At 35.9% G+C, this 21878-nt stretch overlaps 1 protein-coding gene across 1 annotated transcript in view; it reads right to left on the bottom strand.

The window, feature by feature from the left end:
- The window catches only part of Lrrc72 (leucine rich repeat containing 72), a 46162-nt gene that overhangs the window by 22995 nt on the left and 1289 nt on the right, over nucleotides 1–21878 (bottom strand). The window contains exons 2-3 of the mRNA XM_015498145.1: nucleotides 14821–14894; nucleotides 9075–9144 (exon numbers count right to left, since the gene is read on the bottom strand). Of these exons, the coding sequence (XP_015353631.1) occupies nucleotides 9075–9144; nucleotides 14821–14894 (144 nt within the window). The remainder of the gene's footprint in view (nucleotides 1–9074; nucleotides 9145–14820; nucleotides 14895–21878) is intronic.

Genomic DNA, 21878 nt, shown 5'->3' with positions numbered 1-21878 from the left:
TATATATTTAAGAGCAGGGAAATAGTATCTCTCTCTCTCTCTCATTGTGGATGGACACAATATCTTTATTTTTTATGTGGTGTTGAGGATTAAATCCAGTGCCCCAGACATGCGAGGCAGGTGCTCTACCACTGAGCTACAGCCCCAGCCCAGGATCTTAATATTTATCTTGTGACTACTGTGTGTGAGTTTCTTTGATTAGTACTTCATATAGGCCATCTCATGACAACCTTTGAAGTAGTCATGAAGAATAAATATGCTATATTACACAAGTGGAAACAGCTCTAAGAGAGAGGATGTGATTTGCTAAATACTGTTAGTTGGTTAGTGACAGAATCTGAGCTGTACCTGAACTTATCATCTATTTACCTAATAACTACTCTCATCCAGGTTCTCTGACTGGAGCATAGCAAATGTTGGTGCTATTTCTTTCATTTCAACATCCTAAACATTACTTAACAAAATTTGGGAGATACTTGTCACAATTTTTTGGATGCCTAGCATCTAAATCTCCTCTCCATAATTCAGGATATTCACCACCCAATGAGTGTTGGTAGGAATCAGAACCCGCTCCCCACTGGACAAGGTATTTGTTTTCACAGTCCAGCAGGTAAAGCATACACAGCGCCTAAGCTAAGTCAATCCAATGCATCCACACTGAACTTCAAATCAAGAAATGGTAAAGCAAAGAGGTTGAGACAGTTGGGGTTAATTTTGGTGGTGGCAGGAATGGAGACAATATTTGTCTTCCATAGCATTGGAAATGATGGCAGTGGTGACAGTGGGTGTGTCCAGTGGCTGGTGCTGGCAACACCAAAAGTGCAAGCTGGGGCTTTTCTTTGGATTGGCAAGTCAATACTGTTTGTAGAAACTGGTTCTATGACATGGTTTTGACCACAGCTCCCTTTGATTCTGAGTATTTTCAGAACTTGATTCTTAAACTTCTGTAATATCTACCCAATATCTTTTCAATTAATAATTGTTCTGCTTAAAGTAGCAGAAGCATGCTCTGTCCAGTGACCTTCTATTACCTGAACTAGTGTTCATGCAAAGAAAATTTCCTAGCTATGATTCAAATAAACAGAATCTAACATTTTCAAATGAACAAAAGTACTAGGCAAAATATTACCACATTAGTCTCCTCACATTTATAATTGATGTCCAATTACATGCCATTTGTGATTCACTGACAAAATGAGATTATTGTATTCATGAGACAATATCAGGGTTTTTATTTACTCATTCTTCCATTCAACAAACACTGTGGGGCATTTATGTGCAAGTCTCTGCTAAGTCCTGGAGGCATAGCAGTGAATAAAAAAGAAAAAAAACAATTCCTACCTTTGTTGTAGTAGGGTGAGATTCAATAAACAACACATACAATAAGTAAAATGCATATTATCAGTTGCTAAGTGCTGTGGGAAGAAATGAAGCCTGGAGATCAGCTTGGGAGGTAATGCGGCATTTTAGTGAGGTTGGTCAGTTCAGCCTCCTGGAGGAAGAGCTATTTGGAGGGACTCATTGAAGGAGGAGTAGGGCCTGTGGTTATCTGTAGGAGAAGCACTAGGGGACAAACCAGGGCCTGGGCCCAGAGATAGGAGGGTGCCCAGGGTGGCTGGATAGAGTCAGTCAGGCACAGATAATAGGTGATAGAGAGATATCCAGTGTCACACTTGTGTAGTTCCTTGTAGATTACTGAAAAAGTAAGAAGGAGCCATGCAGGGTTTTCAGCAGAGGCATGGCATGTTTTCACTTAGATTTACGTAATCACATTTTTTGGTTACACTGAGTGATTTTTGGCAGGTGTGTGTGTGTGTGTGTTTGTGTGTGTGTGTTTGTGTGTGTGTGATTTTTTTTTCCCCAGGGAGTTTTTGACTATGTGTGGGAATATTTTTGGTTGACATTGTGGGGTTGGGGAATACCTACAATAGGTAGAGGCCAGGGATAGTACTGAACATTCTAAAATGCACAAGACAGCTCCCACCACCTGGAATTACACAGTTCAAAATGTCAGGAGCATCAAGGTTGAAAAATTCTAGAAGGAAAGACCACAGATTAGTGTGGAGAGCAGGTTGTGTCCTGCTCTGAGTTACTCTTGTTTTATAAAACAAATAGTTTGCCATGAGTTATTCCATTTTGAATAAAAGTATCAAGGTAGAATGACTCCATACCTTGTTTGTACAAATAAATAACTACCATTTATCCAGTACAACTGTAGAGCACAATTGATAATTTATTCATGTGAATAAAAACATCGAATTCAATCAGGAGCACATGGACACTTGGGCATATCAGATCATATCAGAAACACCAGACATAGGAGCTTCTCAATCTCATCAGAGGGAACCCCTCACCTAACACCTATAAAAGGAAGAATACCCCAAGACTGAACACAGGTGCCACTGACCCTGTCATCTGGTCACTTATTATAAACTTGCTCAGAAAAACTGCCACAGCACCGAAATAATAATAATAATAATAATAATTCTTTCTTTTTCTTTGCTTTATTTTTTCTGGTATTGGAGATTTAACCTAGGGGTGCTGTACCACTGAGTTATATCTCCCTTTGAACTTCTGACTCTATCCCTGGACTTCTGCTTGGTGAGCTTTCTCCTACCAGTGACAGCCCATGACCCACTCTAAGTGACACTTCAAACTGTCTGCTGTCCACACCCTGGCCTCAACTCTGTGCAAGCTGATTCCTTTAAGTCCTTATCTGACCATCTGTGGTGACTGGTTTTTCATCTTCCCCTGCCTGTGCTCTTGGCACTGCCTCTTGATCCTATAGCCACCTTAATACTTTCTTAGCCTTTTTGTAACCTCTATCTTTGTGTGAAGCATGATGTGTGAGTGTTAAACACATTAGTAATTAAGATCACTTTGGAATAAAATAACTTATGGCCTTGGTCATTATACCAAGTGAAGCATAAGTATTTTGGTGAATTAAAGCTGATCAAAGTAATATAACTTATAGATTTATTGTTATTCAACAAATTCTGACATTGTGGAAAGACACAATGTGTCTGGTCTATGTTAATGACAACCAGGGATTAAACAACATAGTAAAATTCTGCAATATGATACATTTTTGTGTTAATTAAGGGTGTATTACTATATACTTGACTATTAATATCTCAATATTTGCTAAATTTATATAAAATTTAAATATGAGTTGGGGAAATTTTTTAATAATTACACCAAATTATATAGGGGGAAGAAGAAGGAAAAAAAATACGTTTTCAGAATTCCTGAAATCACTTTTATGGAGTGCCTATCCTTTAAATTAAAACAGTACATTTTTTATTTTAAAATATGTATAGTACTTTAAAAAATACAATCTGCAGTTTAAAACATTCAGAAATAACTATTTTTATGTAGTACAGACTTTCATTCTCAGGTATTTCCCTTTCATTTCCAAGTTACTGAAAATTTTGTATACGTTCTTTCCAAAAATAGATTGTATTTCATGGTTAAATCATAACTAGATATATATCAGACATATCCACAAGTTTCAAAACTATCTATGGTAGGCTTATTTTGGGATTATATGTTGAGTTTACTTTTTTTTAGGAGGTTTTAAATATATTTTGAGAACATAATTCTTTCAACAAACTGACATAGCAATATAATAAATGTTTCCCTGAGGTAACAGAAATGTGTAAGAGCACAAATTATATGAAATGCATATAGTTCATTTTGTTCTTTAATAACTTATACTCCACCATAAGGTTTGTGTGCTTTTAATCACTTTTTTAAAAGAGGTAAGTTTTAAACAAATGAATAAATAAATATGTACATATAAGCTTAATGCACAGATAAATCTGATTGAGGGAGCCAAAAAAAAAAAATTCTACCATACAAAGCATGTTGTCAAACTCCCAGTTAAAAAGTACAGTAGCCTTCCTGAGCCATGCAAGGTTTCACTTCTCTTAGTTTCAGGTACCCACTGTCAACCACAGCCTGAAAATATTAAATGTAAAATTCCAGAAATAAACAATTCATAAGTTTTAAGTTGCATGCCATTCTGTGAAGCTTGTTGAAATCTTACACTGTCCTGCTTCATCCTGCCAGGGATGTGAATCATCCTTTGTCCAACAAACCTAGGTCATAGGTACCCGCCCCCCCACCCCCCAAAAAAGTCAGTCGACCTTTTGGTTATCAGATACATTATCACAGTATCCTAGAACTTATGTTCAAGTAACCTTTATTTTACTTCATAATGGCCCCAAAGGGTAAGAGAAGTGATGCAAGCCATTTGGATATGTTCAAGAGAAGCCATAAAGTATTCCCTTTATATGAAAATGTGAAATACAATAAAATATTTAAGAGCGAGAGAGAGATCACATTCACTATAACAATGTGCTGTAATTATTATTACTGCACATTGTTATAGTTGTTTTATTATAGCTATATATACAGGGTTTGGTACTATCTATAGTTTCAGGCATCTCTGAGGCAGGGGGGTCTTGGATTGTATCTCTCATTGATAAGGAAGGACTATACTATATTACCATTGAAAGAATTCCTTATCAAATACTTAAAACAGATTAAAGTAATTATTTCTATTTTCAAATTATGATTTGCTAATTTATATATAAATATTTCTTCCTAAAATATAAAATTTTGTGCTATTTTCTAAATTCTCAATATGTGAATGTTAGGGAGATAGAATGCGATCATAATACATCTTAACAGAACAGAACAGAAGAACAAGGATAGGATCTTTCCTAAAGCAATCTTATTCTTTTTGATTGTTTATTTATTCAACCATTTGTGTTTTGGAGACAAAAATCTTGCTAGGTTGTCCATGCTGGCCTCGAACTTCTGGGCTCAGGTAATCCTCCTGTCTCACCCTGCCAAGTACCTAGGACTATAGGTGTATACCCTCACACCCAGCTAACAATCTTGTTCTAGCCTGACCATTCTCTGGTCAGTTAGTAAAAGCAATGTTATTATAAATGTTTCAGTTATTCTTTAGATGATGAAAAGGAAGATTTTAAAATTTAAAGTGAATATGTGAAACTTGTTAAAAGCTGTTAGGTTTTTGTTGCACAACAGAAACCTAGATTCCACTTTGGATAGTTGCTTGGTAAGGTGTTATACTGTATTCATCAAATGCTAATCCTAACCTGAGACAAAATAAAATATACTAAAGTAGTGCTGTACTTTCAGAATTAGAAGGATACTAACAAGTGGCACCAATATTACAAATACAGAACTCAATATCAGAAATCTCTAAAAGAAAAATTTTGAAGTAATGAGCCAAAATAGGAAGAGATCATATGTATGTGCTATACTAAATGTATAAAATGTGAATCACTTAGTTCACCTGTCTGAATAATACCCAACTTTTCATGAGAGATCAGATAGGATGAGACTGTGGATCTCTAATTTCTTTAGTCAGACTTGAATAGAGAATGAGACAAGAAAGGGAGTCTTTAGAAAGCCTCAGTTAATATGCACCTCAGAGCAGTTATCTCCCTAAATATATCAGGCAGGGGATATGAGAGAAACCCGGCCCCAAAAGGGAACATACACAGTACTAATAAAAAGCTGTGAAGTATGAGGAGGAAATGAAACCAGCAAAGAACCCGGAGTTGCCAGAGGAGAACTAGTCGGCTGGGACAGTGGAGGTACTTAGAAACAAACCTGGGTCTACCTCATCATCTATTCCAGGTTCAGACCAGAAGGTCCAGTTTTGACATCCACTAGATAAATGTTTGGAAGAAGTAAGCATCTTTCTACCATGCTAGGATACTAGGCTCCCAAATAACCAAACTACTTCATTGCCTCCAGCGACTATTGCATTCTCTCACTGTAGGCAGCTTGCAAATACGATATCCTCACCAGGAACACAGTCACTCCTGTATGCCCCTACTAATTCTGGCACTACATCGGGGACCATCACATTTATTCTGTCAGGAGTCTAATGGGAGCATAGAATAAGCAGTATCAATTAGGATGCTTGGACTCCAGGTGGCTTCTAAGATCAATTCAAACCAGCACAGAAGACAAGAGCACTTACTTATTATCTCACCTATTAGGAAGTTCAGGTGTTGTGAGAGCCTCCCTCTTGCCATCTCCATGATTTTCTGGGCTTTTTCTATATGTTGGATTCATTAAGTTGGTATGGTAGTTCCTGCCTTCACATCCAGGCAAGAAAACAAGCAGAGAGAACGGGGATTTCTCTTCTTGTACTCTCTTTTTAGGAATAAAGAAACCTCTCCCAGAAGCGTCCCAGCAGATGTGCCTTTAAGTCCCCATTATAATTGGGTTACAAGACTTTCATTGACTAGCTCAGCCCCTAAAAAGGAGGATGGGATTTTTCTGGTTGGTTTATACAGCCCCTGGATCTGAACGGGGCCACCTACTGGAATGAAATGGAGGAAGAGTATGTTCCAAAACCCAAACCCAGATTTTGTTGGATAAGAAAGAGGAAAGAATGGATATTGAGTGGACAACCACTAATGTCTTCATAGATCTCAGTAAATATTGTGGATTGAATAAGTGAATAAACAAATAAAGATGTCTCCACTTCATTTGACTGTGCCTTATTTTTTCTAAATAGAGTCTAAAATGTTCACTAATGTAAGAATGATGTTGTTCACAAAATCAGATTGTTCCTCACAAAATATTGTAATTCTAAATATTTATCTTCATATATCAATGTTAATTTTGTTCAAAACAATTTTCCACATCATTTTACAGTGGTATGGTATATTCTCGGTGGTAAACCTAGTACAATCTAGGTTTTAAAGAAAACAGTATTTTACATGTGAACTTTGATTTAGCACCATAATATCTAATATGCCTGTTAAGAGTTTGGGAGTATGAATGCTGAGGCAATTTAGCACTCAGTTAATTATCAATCAGTAAAAAAATTTGCATTAGCCTATTTACTTATCTCACTCACAATCTGCTTTAGCAGTGATATCTTTTCAGGGTTATATGGACTACACAGAATCTGTGTCTTAAAGAACAACATAAGTGATGATGGTTTTAGAAATATAGTAAATTTGTTGTATATATACAATCAGGCACAAGAAGAAAATTCAGCCTCTTCTTGTATCCCCCTTCCCTACCCCATCCTCTTCAAAAACAGAAGAATAAAATAGTTGATAGAGCACACAATCTTTCCTGTGTGCATGATGCATCTGTAGGTCAACTGTGTGAAAATCCAATGAGTGGCTGGAGGTCAGACAATATCCACTCCCAGAAAGTGAAAAAATATTACTAAACCCCTCATTATACCTCTCCTTCTAAGACATAATGCCAACATTTGTACATGTTATTTCTTTCAAAATTTGAAAACCACTAAACACTACAAGGAGCGCACTCTAAAAACAAAGATGAGTCATTTTTGCCGTGCCTGATGATTCCCATCTTTTTCTAATCAGAGGTCATATGCTATGACCCAGGATAATTTTTGGCAGAGTGTTTAGAAAAGTTTTGAAATTCTATGCCCTTAGGTGATGTGTGCACTTTCCATTTCATTAAGCTGCCTGGGCCTTGAAGGTATTTGTGTTTGTTCTCCTAAAAATTACTTCAAGCTTATGAGACTTAGGCTTATAGTTAATACTAGAACACTTTCATTTTCCATTTTTTTTTTTGCTCAGTTTGTTTAAAAAAACATTAGAAAATGCAATGAAGTATTGAAACATTTTTATAAACATGGATGTTTAAAGACTCAGTGCTGTGGATCTGGACTTGGGCATGAAGGCAGATTATTAATGGAAACAATTATTTTTATCAGCTGGTGTTGTGAAGTCTAAATTCAAAATGCTAAGATTGAGTTATCAACACACAATGAACAAATTACTGTTGGAAAGCCATATTTTTAAAAGTTCAAAACCTCACGACAAGTTAACTGTAAGGATTTTCTAGTTTTGAATGATAGTTCAATCTTGCTCTTTGGTTTGGAAACCAAAACCAAAATGATGAGGGAGAGAGGGTAGGAGGAAACTTCTTCCTAAACTCTAGCCTCCAAAAGAGAGAACTTAAGCACCATACTCTGTGACTTTTAGGCCTCTCCCTGTAGGTGAGTGAATGTATAGTGGGCTGGTGCCTGATTCTTCTCAAGGAAGCTAAATTGGTTTAGGTAGCAACTGGGTGCACTGACCCTCTTGTTCTCTGACTGCAGGTCCAATGGTGTATAAGTCTTTGGAGATAGACGCAGGACTACTGTAGGAATGCTAACCTGGAACACCTAACAAGGTATTCTGCCTAAGGGGATACTTTTCTATTAGCAACCCTCAGCTGCCAGTAGCATTGGGATAAAGGTAAAGTCAGGTCAGGGGGCATTATAGTTCGAGGCCTAGAGGCATTAGAGGCTTAATAGGTAGGCCACCGAATAATCCAGAAAGAGGAGTCAGCTTGAGCATCTGCTGGTATTAAAGGGTACAAAGGAAAGAACCTTACTTCTGCCTTCCCCTTCATCTACCTCCACACCACGCACTCCGTATCAAACCTGGGAAAGGCTAGGGTAGAAATGATGGGGAAGGAAAATTGCCAACCACACCTTCCTATTTAAAAGGGAGGCAGATGGCCATCTGCTGTCAGTCCTAGCTAGGGCAGAGTGTGTGTGTGTGTGTGTGTGTGTGTGTGTGTGTGTGTGTGTGTGTAGAGAGAGAGAGAGAGAGAGAGAGAGAAAGAGATTTGTGAATGAAAGACAGTTGATTAATGTATTCCCATTTATGAACTGAACTTATGCCTATGACCAAATAGACTGTAAGATTGTGTATTATTCAGGAGAGGAAACATGAGATTATCAAAGTTTTTTTTTTTTTTTTTTCTCCAGGATCCAGGAAAGAAACATGCTCCACTGAACAATTTCAACAGGATATGAGAGATAGACATCAAACTGCATTCTGATAGAATCTTACAGATTGCCTTTATTTAATATATCATGTATATATATAATGGATATATAGATCCCAGATACATATGTAGCAGCTATATATGATATATAGTCTTTATCTGAGTTTAAATTTTAGGTATGAAATATTATAACTTTTAAATATTAGCTCTATTAAAACATGAAATTAAGATAATTTAAAGATAAAATATAATACTACCTTATTATGATGAAGCCATAAGTATTTTAAGTTTTTAAACCTAGATAGATCAATGACATCTGTTAGTTCCCTGGAAAGAAAAAAAAAATGTGAATATTAGCAACAATGAATTTGCTCATTGGTAAACCTGGTCATAAGAGTTGGCATGGTTTGGGAGTAACCAAAAAGGCCTATCTCTTTTTAGGCCCTTTCAAAATTGTAGGTACACTTGCCCGGTAATTTCTGAAATTCCATCATTATAAGTTCATTCCTTTGGATAAGATTTGTCAGCTAGTTAAAGCTAATATATACTTAAAGGAGAGCACTTTACAACATTAGCAGAAATTTGCATCTCATTATGACTGAATTTACAGCAACCTCAGTTCAAAACAGATTTTATTGGGGAGAGGGCAGAGAGGAAAAAGAAAGTGAAGAAGATATCAGGACTTTCAAGTAAATGTGGAAACATAATTGGCTCCTGTTTCAGTCTTGTCTGCAGGGTTCTCACTTTGGGATTGGTCCTGATCTTGGCAGACGGCAGAATGGGCTTAGGAGATGAAATTGCAGGATACCAAAGGACAGAAGCTGAGCAGAGTGCTTTATTGTTTATTTACAGTAGGTTCAATATGTTACCTTTCCCTTTTGCACTATGTGGGACTCCAGCTATCCAAGTGGTCCTGATCATGGTCGATGATGCAGTTTATTTAAAAAAATGGCAGGTGATGGGTGAGCACGGGGAGCTAACAGAAAAAGTGGGCAACACCTCTGAGGAGCATTGGCCATTTGACTGCTGTGGCCGGTAGTTTTCAGTTCATTTTATTTCTCAGAGCAGAAATTATAGGTCTCAATGTATACACAGAAGACCTTTGTGTTCATCAAACACTTATGTAGCTCATATTGTTTTATCAAAACTTACAGAGCATATGAGAGACAGGCACTTATGAAAAAACTTTAAAAATACTAAGGTTACTAATGTTAATCATTATATATTAATTCATGGTATATCCTTTTCTTTTCTTTTTTTTTTTTTCTTTTTAGTCTTACGGATTGAACCCAGGGTCTCTCACATGCTAGGCAAGCACTTTACCAATGAACTATATCACAACCCTATTCTTACATATTTTTAACCTTAGGACACTGCAGGACTAAAATTTTCCCAACTTTTTTTTTGAAACTGTATATATTTTAAAAATCATACAAACAATATTTTAAATGAAATAAATTTTTCTTTTTTTAAAATTAATTAATTAATTTTATTTTATTTTATTTTTTTTATTAGTTGTTCAAAACATTACAAAGCTCTTGACATATCATATTTCATACATTTGATTCAAGTGGATTATGAACTCCCATTTTTACCTTATATACATATTGCAGATTCACATCGGTTACACATCCACTTTTTTACCTACTGCCATACTAGTGTATGTTGTATTCTGCTGCCTTTCCTATCCTCTACTATCCCCCTCCCCTCCCCTTTGAAATAAATTTTTCTTACCAACTTTTTGTATCAAGATTTCAAACCTAAGAAAAGTTGAAGGAATGGTTCAATGAACACTTGTAGGACCTTCATAATTTTTAATATAGTACCATATTTTTTCATATTCTATTTATCTAACATACACCCATATTAATGTGGATAATTTTCTTGGTGAATCATTTGAAAATAAAATATTATTATAGTTTTCTATATTCTCATTCTAAATAGTTTAGTACACATATCCTCAAAACAGGACAGTCTTCAGCAAAATCTCGATATTATTATTATTATGCCTAAAAAGATTGAATATAATTCAATAATCTCATCTAATCTATCATTCATATTCAGATTTCTCCCATGAACCTACATATCTTTTATAAGGTTTGTTTAAATCCAAAATCTCATCAATATTCATATCTTGCATTCAGGTGCCTTAACCTGTTAGTTCTTTTAAAATTAGATTAGTCATCTTCTGCCCTTTTTTGACCTTTTGAAAAGTCCATCACAGTTGTCTGATAGAACACACCACATCCTTGATTTATCTCATCATCCCCTAATGATGAAGCTCAAGATAGATGACTTCTCAGTTACTTCAGAGATAATTAAATTACTACATCACTTCAGGAGACAAATGATGTCAGTTTGTCCCACTCTTGGTAAAGCTAAGTTCAGTCACTTGGTTAAGGTGTGATCTGCTAGTTCTCTCTATTTTAAAATTGAAAAGTAATACATGGGACCAAACTATAATCCCACGTGTATATCTTGTTCCTCAAACAATTCTTTACTTAATGGTTTTAGATTCAATTGATGATCCTTATCAGAATCAATAGTTTTTTTTTTTAATTATAAAAAAAAAAGGTTTTTCTAGTGTTTTTATTGTTTTTACATGTAGTAGCTGGAATTCTTCTGATAGATGCTTCTGCCCCCCCACCTGTTATACAGCTCTAGGGATTAGACTCAGGACCTTGTGCATGTGAGACAATTGTTCTACCATTGAGCTACATCCCCAGACTTACCTCTTCTTTCTATCATTCATTCTCTTCCCCATCCTCTCTGGATTTTAAGAGCTTTTTAAAAAAATTCTTTGTCAGTTTAAAAACAAAATTCTGTAATCACCAGGCTGAAGATTTTCAAGCAAACTCCTGTGTCTTTTTGACAAGTACCATGGTCTTTGAACATTACCTTGGCCCAGCAGAATATTCCAGCTTCCTCCAAAGCCACTTTCAATGGGAAATTTGCACACTTAAGACATTCTCTTTATGTAGACCTATAAATAATTTCTGGGAAGGAGCACTTGGTCTTCAATGCACCTTAACTATTGCATTGGGCAATGATGATAGTGTGTTAACTTCACCTCTTTCCATGACAAATAACAAAACAAGCATTACAAGGTGGCTTCAAAGGATCTCAAGCCTCTCTTCGGAAATTAACTATAAAATTCATTTTAACACATTAGTACTTTAATATATAAACTGTGTCAAGTTATTATTATTAATTTTTTGTGGTACTGGGTATTAAACTCAGGAATACTTTACCACTGATATATATCCTGAGCCCTTTTTATTATTTTAGTTTAAGAAAGGGTCTTACTAAGTTGCCAAACTAGAACTCACAATCCTACTGCCTCAGCCTCCCGTGTCTCTGGGGTTACAGGTGTCTGCCACCTGCCCAGCTTGCTATTAATTTTCTTCTAGTAGAAATATCAACGTTGAATTTCCAGCTATTATAGGACATAATAAAGTGATTCACTTTTTAAGAGTACTTTAACTCTTTCAAGTTGGAAAGGTTCATTCTGCATATAACCTGTCCTAAATCAATAATGATCTGTTAACATTTTAAGGAGATGGCAACAGAAGACAAGAAGAGGTAGTTTTCCTGCTAAAAATCGCCATGACTCATGCTGACAATAACATATCAACACATGTCACCATGCATGTTTTTTTTTTTGTGATTATTCAAGGAGATTTTGATAAGATGCTTTCCATTTTCCAAGGGCAAATAATGCAGTAAATCTAGTTTATTGGCTTCTGAATTGTGAAATATTTTTTGTCCCCCACAATGGTAATTTAGTGTTCTGGAGATATAAAAAGTGCTGTCCTTCACACAAGAAAACCACATTCAGAGGATCAATAGTTCTTATTTTTCTAGTGTTTTAAAGCTATTCTTTTTATCTACTTATCCTAGTGATCAATAATGAACAGTTGTCAAAATCATGAAAGTTTAGACATGCAATCATTTGACTACATGAATTATTTATCATTATTGTAAAACTAACTGATTTATAGAAAGGCTCAAAACATGATCTTGAGGGGCTGAAGTTGTAGCTCAGCTGTGGAGCACTTGCCTCATATGTATGAGGCACTGGGTTCAATTCCTAGCACCACATATAAATAATCAAATAAAATAAAGATCCATCAACAACTAAAATATTTTTTAAAAAATGACCTTACGTGTGTCATAAATCTCTACTATATCTCTTCTGTTCCACACTAGATGTGTTTTAAAGATTTCAAATTGGTCATCTCTTTATTCCCTTATTACCAAGAGATTCAGAGCCACTATAAAGATAATTTTCTTTTATATTAGTAAATTAAAAATAAATATTTAATTAGAACAAAAGAAATATGTTCACTAATGAAGTATTTCCTCAAATCACCAGAGATATAATTATCTAATTCACTGATAAATGATAAACCAGGTTGTTGTTGTTTTTTTTACCAAAAAAAGTGAGTTTTACTCTTGTTTACATATTAGTAAAAGTATGTAAAGCCTATTTTTAAAACAGAATTTGCAGGCATTAAAGATCACTAAGGGGAGCTGGGTGCAGTAGTGTATGCCTAAAATCCCAAGGATTCGGCAGGCTGAGATAGAAGGCCAATCTGGGCAACTTAGGAAGATCCTATCACAAAATAAAATAAAAAAGGGCAAAGGGGTATAGTCCAATGATAGAGTACCTCTGGGTTCAATCCTCACTACTGGGGGAAGAAGGAGGAATGAAGAGTAAAATAGTATGTATCTAAAGTTTAGTTTGTGCTGTTATAACAGAATACCTGATAATAGATAATTTACAAAGAACAGAAATTTATTTATTACAATTCTGGACACTGGGAAGTTCAAGGTTAATGTCCCTATATTTTAAAAGACTCTTGTTGAATCATAACATGGTGGAATGGCTCACATGGTGTGGGGGGAATGGGAGAAGACCAAGTACATTTTTTCTTTAGGAACTTACTCCCGAGATAACTAATCCAGTGTGGTGATAATGACATTAATCTATGCATGAAAGCAGAGCCTTTGTGACCTAATCAATTCTTAATGGTCTTACTTCTTAATGGTGATTCATCAAGGATTACGTTTCCAACATCTGAACTTTGGGGGTCATATTCAAACCAGCGAAGGGTCATTCTATTATATAAAAGCTATGACTGTACAGGATTTCACTTATTGGCCTAAAAATGATAGTGTCACACTACAATCCTATCCATAACTTCCTCTTCTCATACCTAGGTTCTGAGGTACTGTGACTGCCCTACAGAAAAACCTACTTTGTCATCTACCGCCTTGGAGAGAATTTATGTGGAATCAAAGTGGGTTGTTGATATAAGGAAGGGATTTTCTTATTTAGTAGCAAAATTATTAAGGTTGTTAAGAGTTATACTATTTAATAAGTTTTATTATAATATAGGAGTGTAATGGGCTATTATTTCTAATGATGATGATGATAATAACAATATTAACTGGACTAATGATAATTGAGGACCTGGATACCAGATCTTCTTCTAACTTCTACTAATTCACCTAATCTTCACAACAACCCCACCACTAAGGGAGTATTAGTACTCACAGAAAATAAGGTTGCTAGATAAATATAGGTTATCCAATTACATTTGAATTTCAGAGAAACAAAAAAAAGTTTCAAATACTGTATGAAATATATTTTAAAAATTGTATCATTATTTCTCTAAAATTCAAATTTAATTAAATAGTCTATATTTTTTATTTGCTAAATCTGACAAGCGTAACAGGGAGTTTACATAATATCCTAAGATTACCCAGCTGGAAGGATAGAGCTGGAATTCAAACTGGGCCTGGCTCAATATTCTTTGTTTTGATCTCTCTTAGTATCTTGCTTCTCCAATGGAATTGGTGAGCCCCAACCAGGGGTAAAATAATTAGGATGTGGTTGCCTACCCAGTCCATGAGGTAGGGGAACTGAACCTATGAAAGATTATAACATAATACTCATGTTTTTTATTTTATTTTATTTTTAATATCAAGTACACTTACTTTTGAGAAAGGAACAGCTCAAAGACATCAACATCTCTCTTGTGGCCACACACCTTTAGTTGATCTTCAACTACCTAATAACATATAATTAATCTGTCAAGCCACATTCCAGTGGGCAAAAGTACCGAGACATTTGCAGTCAATAACAATAAGTCTACAAGAAGATCAAAAGGAAGGTGAGCATCCAGTAACCACTCTAAACTGATAAACTCCAACACTGCAATTATATATTATTTACTCATTTTTGTGGTTGAGTTTCATTATTTTAAGTTCTGGGCACAGATGTGCAAATAATTTTTAATCAGAAAAAAAATGTGCATGTATACATATATACCCCAAACAACTTTTTGATTCTGTCTGAGGCAGGATAATTTGGCCTTTAAATAATTATTCTAAAATGCTCCTTTAAACATAAAGTATTTGTATTAGATAGGTTTCCCATACTTATGGAAGACATAGTATTGGGTTGGAGGCAGAGGGTGCAGGATATAATGTATAACACTATTGAAGATTCTTCTTTATTGTCTATCTCATTATACTTGGCACCCAGGAAGTTCACAGCAAGTGTCAAACAAATGAATAAACGAGTGAACAGATGTCATGATTCTTTGAACAAATGAATAAATATATTTCCCCTTGGTTGGTAAGCAACAGCGTCTTCATTTTTCATGAGTCACTAACACACTCATACTGTGGGAGTTTTTGGTGAAGAAGCAATTTTTATTCCCTAGGTTTTGTTTTGAAAATACAAATCCAGCAACAGTTATAAAAGGGCTTTGCTTCTTCTTTTTAGGAAGAAGAAGAACATTTGCTAAATTATAAAAGAAATTATAAAATTATATTTAGAAATTATAAAAGGAACATTTTGCTAAATTAGGAAAGAACATTTGTAGGCCACATTACCTAAAATGATATGGAAAAATTAGAGCCCATCTACAATTTTCCATGGAAGAGTAAAGTTAACAAGACACAAGGAAAGGTAAAGGAATTATTTTTGTGGTTCTGGAACATAACAAACAATGAACATATCAGAATCAAACATATCAGAATCAAAACAATCAAAAAATCACCAAATTTCAGCTAGGATTTGTTGTGGGTGGTAGGGTTGTAATGTCAGCAAGTGATTTATAAAACTCTGAGAATGGTTTTGCTCTTTAGTAGAGAACTTTAGAAAAACAGTTAAATTTAGTGGGGTGAATAAATATTTAAAGAAGTAAGGAAGGTGGGTCTACTGGAGATGGAAGGCAGCTGCATAAGTATATTTTCAATCTTACTTTGATTCCTTGTTAAACAAGCTGAATCTAGGAGCTTGTGGAATGTACAGGTTCAGGCCTAAGTATTCCTATCAGGGTATTTTGTTATCCTGTGACATAACCTGAAACTTGGAAAAACTCACTGGATCAGGCTTATTCTCATCTGGGGATTTTAAACACCTAAATTCCCAGTCTCTACTGTGAATTGCTAATCACAATTTTCCAAAGTGTTTGTGTGACAAAGGCTTGTAAAAGTAGAGTTTAAAATTTGCAGTTAACTGTTAAATTTATAAATGTAGTTTTAATTTCATCAGTCAGCCCATATCTGTTACTCAGAAATACTCAGCATATATACACCAAAATGTGAATATTATTGTTCATCTCTGTCTACCTTGTCTGTGTTTGTGAAATAGTCTCAATAATTGGAATACAGATTAAAGTGTGACCTCACAAAGGAGTACTGTGCATGCAGAAGTTTAAAAACTATAGAAACGGTGTGATGGCTAATTTTATGTGTCAACTTGACTGAACTAAGGGATGCCCAGATGCTTAGCAAAACATCATTTCTGGACATGTTTGAGTGTATATTTCCAGAAGATATTGACATAGAAGGGATTGACATTTGCATGGGTAGGCTGAGTAAAGTAGTTCACTCTCAATAACATGGCACAGGGGGTGGGGTAAGGGCATCATCCAAACCTTTGAGAACCAAAACAGAGAAAATCAGAGAAAGGATGAACTCAATTTCTCTTCTGGATGCCCAACCAAGGGCATCCATTTTATTCTGTGGGTAGACATCAGAACTTCCTGGTTTCAAGCCTTTGGTCTTAGACTGGAATCACACCACTGGCTTTTCTAGGCCTCCAGCTTGTGTACATAAGACTATCAGACTTTTTGTTTTAATTTGTTCTTTTTAGTTATACATGATAGTAGAGTCAAGTTTGACATATTTATATGAACATGGAGTATATCTTATTCAAATTAGGATCCCAGTTTTGTTGGATGTACAAGATGTGGAGATTCACTGTGGTATCATTCGTATATGTACATATGAAAGTTATGTCAGATTAATTCTACTGTCTTTCCTATACCTATCCCTCCCTCTCCCTTCCCTTCTTCCTCTTGTCTAATGTACCGAATATCTATTCTTTCCCCCTCCCTTATTGTGTGTTAGCATCCACATATCAGAGAGAACATTCAACTTTTGGTTTTGGGGATTGGTTTATTTCACTTAGCATGAGAGTCTCCAGATTCAACCATTTGGCTGAGTAATATTTCATTGTGTACATGTATACCACATTTTCTTTATCCATTCATCTGTTGAAGGGTACCTAGGTTGGCTCCATAGTTTAGCTATTGTGAATTGAGAGGAAATAAACATTGATGTAGCTGCATCACTGTAGTATGCTGATTTTAACTCCTTTGGATATATGCTGAAAAGTGGTATAACTAAGTCAAATTGTGGTTCCATTCCTAGATTTTAGAGGAATCTCCATACTGCTTTTCATAATGGTTACACCAATTTGCAGTCTCACTAACAATGGGTGAGTGTACTCTTTTCCCCACTTCTTTGCCAACATTTATTGTTTCTGTATTTTTGATAGTTGCCATTCTGACTGATGTGAGGTGAAATTTTAGAGTAGTTGTAATTTGTATTTCTTTAATTGCTAGAGATGTTTAACATTTTTTTCATGTATTTTTGACTGTTCATATTTCTTCTTTTGAGAAGTGTTTAGTTTCTTAGCCCATTTATTGATTGGATTATTTGTTTTTTGTGTTTATTTTTGGAGTTAAGGTTTTGAGTTCTTTGTATATTCTGGAAATTAATGCCTTATCTGAAGTGTGGTGGCAAAGATTTTCTCCCATTCTGTAGGCCCTCTCTTCATGCTCTTGATTATTTCTTTTGCTGTGAAGTTTTTTAGTCTGATACACCATCCCATTTATTGATTTTTTTTTTATTTCACGTCTTGTGCTTCAGGACAGACTGCAGAACTTCTGACTTCACAATCTAGTTATCTAATCCCTTGTCCTAAATCATTCTACGTATTTGTTTATCTTATTGGTTCTGTTTCTCTGGAGAACCCTAACACAAGATAGATATCAAGACACAGAAAGATATCCAAAACATTTTTAAGAAGTAATTGTCATTATAATTTGTGTAAGTACAGCAATATTTTTGTTCAAAATAACACTTATGTACACACAAAATGCACACATTCCAAATTGTTAGCAAAAATCATCACTTGAAAATATGAGGAAATTTCATTTTCTTTTCTCTCTCTTTTTTTGTTTTTTTGAAATGCAGTCCTCCGACCTCAGTTTCCCAGGTAGCCAGGACTATAGACACATGCCATCATGCCTCTAGGTAATTCATTTTTAAATGTTTGACTATTGTGATAAGCACATATTAATTTGATCATCAGAAAATAATACATATTTTGACAAATTTAGCTGTATAATAAGTATTTAAAAGGATTTAAATCAGATTCAGAAAACAAGGAGACAAAAGGGGAAATGGAAAATACCAGCAGTATATGTAAATCACTGGTATAATTAATTATTCACTCAACTTTGAATCCTGGCATGCTTCTTTCCAGCCAACAATTTTGTGTGGATCTAGTACAAAGTATGAATGTTAAAGTTCCAAGAAACCTGAAATTGTACCAAGAAGTTCAGGTTTCAGCCAAACTGTGGAGAATCAGTTCTAGTCTCCACCCACACACAGCTACTCGGTTGCATGCTTTCATCTCAAGGCACGCAACGAGCACCCTTTTCCTAATTTTAAAAACAATGGTAAAATGCACCCACCAAGGGATTTACCATTTTAAAGTTTGTGGTTCTGTGGCATCAAGTGTATTCCCATGCTGCACATTTGCCTTGCTGAGCGACCATCACTGCCTTCCATATCACAACTTTTCATCTTCTATAGCAGGCTCGGCACTCAGAGGCTACCTACTCTCCCTTCACTCCTCCCTCCAGCCCCTGGTGCCTACTGTTCTATCTTCTGTCTCTGAGTTTGACTAGGGACTCCCATAAGTGGAATTGTCCGGGTGCAACTGGTTTATTTCACTTAGCATTGTCTTCAAGATTCTTTCATGTTGTAGCATGTGTTAGAACTTTTTTCATTTTTATCTATCTACCACATTTTCTTTACCCATTAATGTGTCAAAGAACACTTGGGTTGATCTTGATCTACCATTTGGCTGTTGCAAATAATACTATTGTGAACATGGATGTTCAGAGATCTTTGTGAGTCTTTCACTTATTTGAGTAAATAAACAGTAATGGAATTGCTGGATCATTTGGAATTCTATGTATAATTTTTTGAGGAATTTCCATACTGTTTTCTACAGTGACTGCATACCACAAGCATTCTTTAAGATGAACATATTTTAAATAGTACGTCCAAACCTATTCACTCAGCCATTTATTCAGTCAAACTACTGAGCACTTAATCCAGGTTGTGACTAGTTTAGTCTGTGACTAGCTGGTAAATGTGGGAATAAATTAGGTAAGATGCCTGTTCTTTATGAACAAATCTGTTAGTAGGGGAGGTAAAAAACATAGAATGCTACAAAAGAAGGTTGCAAATGTAAAGGGCTGTAAGAAAAGGAAAACATGCTCTGGCAAATTCAGAAGAAGAAGAAATTCCTGTCAGTCTGGGCACTATGAGAAGATTTCAGGGCAGGATCAACAGGCAGGTCCATAAAGGGTGAGAAGAAAAGAAACAGGATGTTGGTGGAAGAAGAGAGTAAGAACACAAAAGAAAGAAATTATGAGGTGTGTGGGGCTGTGTGGCCTCTGGCTGAAAAGGCAAGTGGAAAGCAACAGTGAAATAAATTAAGAAAGGTGGGCTTGCATTATATGATTGAGCTAATGTTGAAATTTAGGCTTGGATATGTGTGCTTAATCAGTGCCCAAATAATACTTTTACAGGCTTGGAGAACTCTCACTGAAGTCTACATATTTTAAGAAAACTTATAATTTCTTTGTTTCTTTTTAGATATACATGACAGTATTTTGCCATATTATACATACATGGAGTATAACTTATTCTAATTAGGATCCCATTCTTGTGATTGTACATGATGTGCAAGTTTCACTGGTGGTGTATTCATATATGAACATAGGAAAGTTATGTCATAAACTATAATTTAAAATTAACTTAGTTTTATGTGATCTATACACATATATGAAATACAAACACACATACACACACACACACACATTCCCATGCACTTGGATTAGCTACATAGTAAAATCTAAGAAAGTTCTGCTTTTTCCCATGACAACCACATCAATGCTTTTAAACAGTATCCAATGTGAAGCTATTTCAAAAGCATTTGTCCTCCTTCTCTCTTGGTGCCCTGGTTTTGTTGATACTCTAAAAGCATGGACTTAATTAAGTATTGGGTAATTCAGCATTGACTCAATTCTGGAACAATAGGGATATATTGCAGGATTTCTGAACATGAGAGAAGACGTTGCAGGCTAGGCTTCAGGAAAGTGCCTTTCACAACAAGGTATATGATGGCCTGGGGTGCAGAGATAGCTGCAGACAGCAAGCAAGGCCACCTCTAGAAAATCCAGATCATATCTAATGAGCCTGCACCAGGGTGATGGCAAGTGAGAATAAGTAGAGAATAAATACGATATGGTGTAAATAGAGAGGGCATTGGTGGGAACTAGCAGGCAAATGGAGGTTCTGCAAGGGCAAGAGAAATCACTGGTGATGCTCATGATGTGATGACTTGATGATGAGAAAGGTGACTAGGCTGGCAGGGAAGATAGAGTTGGCTGAGAAATGCTGAGACGGAGGCCCTGATGGAACATAGAAGTCAAGGCCTCCACCAGAAAGCTGCAAGGGTGAAAACAGATCTCAGAGACATCAAGGTGGATTTGAAGCTCTGGTGAGTCCTGTCAGTCCAAAGGAGACAATGGGACCCAAGTGCAATCATGGTGAAGTGTCTACTTACAGGGAGAGGAGGAAGGAAACAAGCTGGGTGTGGAGATAGAGGAGAGGTGATTGTAAAGTTAAGGGTGGGACCTTGGGGCAGTGGGACCCCTGAGGCAGGATTTCAAGAAGATAGAACTTAAGTCTGCGAGAGAGGATGTCACTCAGAAAAAGTATTGAATTTGGAGGCCAATTTCAGTATCCTGGTGAGGGGGGATATCAGATTTCAAATTAATTGGTTAACACCACAAGAAAATAAAAACAATCCAACACAGAACTGGGATGAGGACAATTCTGGCATAGGGAGAAAACAACTTCCTCCATTGCCCAATGCCTTAGAATCTAGAGTCAACATAAAAAGGTTTTAAAACTGTAGGATTATTCAACCCTAGAATAGTCTGTATTGAAGTCTATAGAAGAAACTATCCTTTTAAAAGATTAATTCCTACACCTACATGCAATACACCCCACCAGTTAGCACTCGGCATGAGTGGCTTTCAATACGTTCCAGAACTCTCATTCTTCATGAATCATAGTAGCCCCTAGCCTCTCAGGTCTGAGAACTTTAGGAAGCCTTGTTAGCCCCTGTGTTGCCCGATACTGAGATCTCCCCACCCCCACCCTGCCCCTAGATATTCCTTAAGCCATCATCTTAATTGCTCTCAACTTTGCTTGTTCTGTCCCTCAAAGAATTTGTCCTCTTCAATTGTTTATTTGTACTTCAGGGAAACAACATTATCAGGGACCACACACATACAAATATATGTGAGATTTAAGAGTTCAAAATTCCTGGCCTGAAAGTCTCCAAATCACCCTAATTAAATACACAGTAGATATTGAGGGGGCGGGGG

Source organism: Marmota marmota, unplaced genomic scaffold (assembly GCF_001458135.2).
Source record: "Marmota marmota marmota unplaced genomic scaffold, marMar, whole genome shotgun sequence".
Classification (NCBI taxonomy): Eukaryota; Metazoa; Chordata; class Mammalia; order Rodentia; family Sciuridae; genus Marmota; species Marmota marmota.
The sequence above is the reverse complement of the archived record's forward strand: the minus strand, read 5'-3'. Positions and strand labels throughout refer to the sequence as shown.